Source organism: Pteropus alecto, unplaced genomic scaffold, assembly GCF_000325575.1.
Source record: "Pteropus alecto unplaced genomic scaffold, ASM32557v1 scaffold45, whole genome shotgun sequence".
NCBI classification, from domain to species: domain Eukaryota; kingdom Metazoa; phylum Chordata; class Mammalia; order Chiroptera; family Pteropodidae; genus Pteropus; species Pteropus alecto.
The window spans coordinates 40480685-40484548 of record NW_006442491.1 but is presented as its reverse complement, the minus strand read 5'-3'; the positions used below and the strand labels follow the sequence as shown (position 1 = coordinate 40484548).

The window sequence follows — 3864 nt, the reverse complement described above, 5'->3', positions numbered from 1 at the left end:
ATATCCCCGGAGGCCGCCATAAGCTGAACCCCAGCCAGACCAAGGCCGTCAGGGAGGCTCTGAGGAAGCAGTTCGCCGTCATCCAGGGCCCGCCAGGTGGGGCCCACGTCGGGGCTGCGGGCGCCGGGGCGGGCTGGTGGGGGCTCCGTTCACCCTCGTCTCTGCCCGCAGGCACGGGGAAGACAGTAGCAGGCTTCCACATTGTGTTCTGGCTTCACAAACTCAACGAGGAGCAGTGGCAGGCCTGCGGCGCCCCGCTTGGCGGCCCCTGCGTCTTGTACTGCGGCCCCTCCAACAAGTCAGTGGACGTCGTGGCAGGTGCACTGGGTCGGCCGTGGGGCGCTCTGCTTGGGAGCTCTGGGCCCAGGGGCCGCTCCCTGATGCCCCGACTGCCCCCAGGACTGCTCCTGAGCAGGAGAGCAGAGCTGAAGCCCCTTCGCGTGTACAGTGAACAGGCCGAGGCCACTGAGTTCCCAGTGCCGGGCGTGGGCAGCAGGGGCCTGCCCAAGAAGACCCCGCGAGAGGGGCGACCCAACCCGGAGCTCAGGTGCGCCTCTCGGCCGGCTGGCTGGCTGTGTGTTCGGGTGGAGGCAAGTGGCCTGAGCTGCCCCAATGGCCCTGCCTTGGGCAGGGGACAACGCGGGGCCTCACGAAGGTGTTCCCCTAGGGGCATCACGCTGCACCACCGGATCCGGCAGGCTTCCAACCCCCACGCGCCCGACCTCAAGGCCTTCGACGCCCGGCTGCAGAAAGGGGAGGTCTTCTCCAAGGAGGATCTCAACCAGTGAGTGACTAGAGCCACGGAGCCGTCCCCTGGCACGTGGGCCCCTGGGTGACCGGATGGCATCTGCATGCAGGTACAGGAAGGTCCTGGGGAAGGCACGGAAGTTCGAGCTGGACCGGCATGGGGTCATCCTGTGCACGTGCTCGTGTGCGGCCTCAGCCAGCCTCAAGAACCTGAACGTCCGGCAGATCCTCGTGGACGAGGCAGGCATGGCCACGGAGCCCGAGACCCTCATCCCCCTGGTGGCCTTCTCTCAGGTGGAGAAGGTGAGCGGGGACCGTGTCACTGGCCGTGGCCTCCCGCTGGGGTGCAGGCAGCACACGGGGGGACAGGCTCATGGGAGGGCCGTGACGGCCACAGGGCCGGGTACACCTGGGGTGTCAGCACCGTTCCTGTCTGTTCCGCCAGGTGGTTCTTCTTGGGGACCACAAGCAGCTGCGGCCTGTGGTCAAGAACGAGCAGCTGCAGAGCCTGGGGCTGGATCGGTCCTTGTTCGAGAGGTACTCCAAGGAGGCCTACATGCTGGACACGCAGTACCGCATGGTGAGCCCGGCCCGGCCCAGCCCCGCCTCTCTGGCCGGAGGTGTTATGGCCCTGCCCTTACCTCCTGCGTCTACCCCAGTCTCCTCCCGGGGCCATGGGGGTGGGGGGCAGGTGGGAGCTCTTAGCCCCAGGGTGGCAGACAGGTGACCTGTCCCTGATTCACGTCCTGCCTTGCAGCACGAGGGCATCTGTGCCTTCCCTTCCATGGAGTTCTACGAGAATAACCTGAAGACTTGGCAGGGCTTGAGGCGGCTGCCCAGTGTCCTGGGCCACGCCGAGAAAGAGAGCTGCTCTGTCATCTTTGGCTACGTGCAGGGCCACGAGCAGAGCCTGCTGGTGTCCACAGAGGAGGGGAACGAGAACTCCAAGGCCAACCTGGAGGAGGTGGCAGAGGTGGTGGGTGTCAGGGAGACCCTCCTGGTTGGTGCCCCTTGGTCAGCGAGGGCTTCCTGGAGGAGGAGGCAGAGGAGCTGAGGGAGCAGGGGAGGCTCCTGCGCCCGGCGGGAGGTGGGGGGAGGCTCCAGGGCAGCTCCGCCAGTAGCCGTTTGGTCCCTCAGGTCCGCATCGCCAAGCAGCTGACCCTGGGCAAGACAGTGGAGCCCAAGGACATTGCTGTGCTCACGCCCTACAACGCGCAGGCTGCACAGATCAAGAGTGGCCTGGCACGGGAGGGTGTCACCGGCGTGACCGTGCGCTCCATCACCAAGAGCCAGGGTGAGGCTCCAGGCGGGGCTGGGGCGGGGCAGGCGGCTAGGGTTGGGGGGGCCTCGCCTGGAGCCTCACCCTGCCCCGCCCCCAGGGAGTGAGTGGCGCTACGTGCTGGTGAGCACTGTCCGCTCGTGCCCTGAGAGCGACCTGGACCAGCGGCCGACCAAGAACTGGCTGAAGAGGTTTCTGGGTTTCGTCGTGGACCCCAACCAAGTGAACGTGGCCATCACCAGGGCCCAGGAGGGGCTCTGCCTCGTCGGTGAGGGCTGCTCCCCGGCTGGGGGGGGCGGGTGACGGGCCCGCCGGGGCCACCACTAAGTCCTGCCTCTCACAGGCGACCACCTCCTCCTGCGCTGCTGTCCTCTCTGGCGTCGACTCCTGGACTTCTGTGAGGACCAGAAGAGCCTCGTGCCTGCCAGCCAGGTGCGGGTCCGGAGGAGGCCGGCTGTGTCTTCCTGAAGCGCCCGCCCCCTGTCCACTAGCAGGATGCTGAGGGAGTCTCTGCTGGCTGCCTCCGCAGGCCCCACTCAGCAGAATCCCATGTGCCTTCAGTGGTCACTGCCGGCTACCGCCCAGCCACCCTTGCCTACCTGCCTGGGCAGGGGCTTTGCAGACCGGCTGTGGTCATGCCCTGCTGTGTGTGCACGAACTTGGGCGGACTGGAAGGGTCGGTGGGTCCCCACCCTCCCTGCCGACCTGCCTTTACTGCCACATTTGGTGACAAGGGGCATCTCAGGGGTGAGAGTAGAGGCTTCTGGACCAACGTGACACCTTCTGGTGCTGCAGGGAAGGTTCGGAGTCAGGGAGAATGTCCCTTGGCTTCTGGATCCCGACCCGGCCGTGGGTCCAGCCATGGAGCTCAGCTTTATTTTCTATTTTTAAATAAACCAAAACCTAGTGTCTTTTTTTTACTGGAACAGGGTCTTCAGCCCAAACTCAGGGCAAAGACGCTTTCCTAGAAGCCAGGGCCTTTCTCGGCCACCTCCGCCACCTCACGTGGACCCACAAGCGTGTCCCCTCAGGGTGCGTGTGTCCTGCCTTCTCCGGAAAGCTCTCACCTCCACGTCTGCCCCCAGCCCACCCAGAGGCAGCTCTGGCCCTGAGTTTTAGTGCAATTCCACTGTCCCCAGGGCCGGGGACACTGCAGACAAGTTGTTTACACCAGGAAGGGCTTGCCCCACTTGTGGCCTGGCTGCAAGGCCCCTGGGCACGGGGATGTGTCTGTGTCTGTCTGATTCTGATGCTTGCTACCAATTTCTACATTCCAATTTTGTATCTTTTCTTGGACTGTGATATGATTGAACATTGATTTTATTATAAAGATCACTCTGAATGCTTTCTCAACCTTGAGTGTCTTGACGTCTGGCTGGGGAGAGCCAAGGGGTGGCCCCCCTCTTGCTTTGAGTTGCAAAGTGGCTCTTGAGGCTGTGGAGCCCCGTGGTAGCAGATGCTGATGGGGAGCCCACGAAGGGGGGCCCACGTCCCCACTGTCCATCTGCAGACACGGCCAGCGGGCTGGGGGCCAACTGCCAAGACAAAGGAGGCCGGAAGGGAGGCCGCTTGGCCGGGATGGGCCACAGCCAGTGAGCGGTGTCCAGGTACCGCAGGCGTGCCCAGCACACTGACCTCTGACCCTAGGCAGAGTTGGCCCCAAAGTCTAAGTCCAAAGTCCCCCAGACCGCCAGCAGGCCCTGTGCTCGCCAAGCCTGAAATTACTCCCCAGGACACTCGGGCACTGCACGCCCCCTGGGGGCTGACCTGGGCTGTTCAGCATTCTGCTTGTTGAGGGCTGAGCCCCCAGCACCTCGAGTGCTAGCTGGGCAGAGGGA

The 3864-nt window shown here is 64.5% G+C and overlaps 1 protein-coding gene across 1 annotated transcript in view; it reads left to right on the top strand.

The window, feature by feature from the left end:
- HELZ2 (helicase with zinc finger 2) overlaps window positions 1-3379 on the top strand; it is a 14039-nt gene extending 10660 nt beyond the window's left edge. Inside the window, exons 13-22 of the mRNA XM_025039875.1 lie at window positions 1-96; window positions 172-318; window positions 400-547; window positions 668-784; window positions 858-1050; window positions 1193-1327; window positions 1505-1723; window positions 1885-2041; window positions 2127-2294; window positions 2370-3379. Of these exons, the coding sequence (XP_024895643.1) occupies window positions 1-96; window positions 172-318; window positions 400-547; window positions 668-784; window positions 858-1050; window positions 1193-1327; window positions 1505-1723; window positions 1885-2041; window positions 2127-2294; window positions 2370-2494 (1505 nt within the window). The 3' untranslated portion in view covers window positions 2495-3379. The remainder of the gene's footprint in view (window positions 97-171; window positions 319-399; window positions 548-667; window positions 785-857; window positions 1051-1192; window positions 1328-1504; window positions 1724-1884; window positions 2042-2126; window positions 2295-2369) is intronic.
- The last annotated feature ends 485 nt before the right edge of the window (window positions 3380-3864 follow it).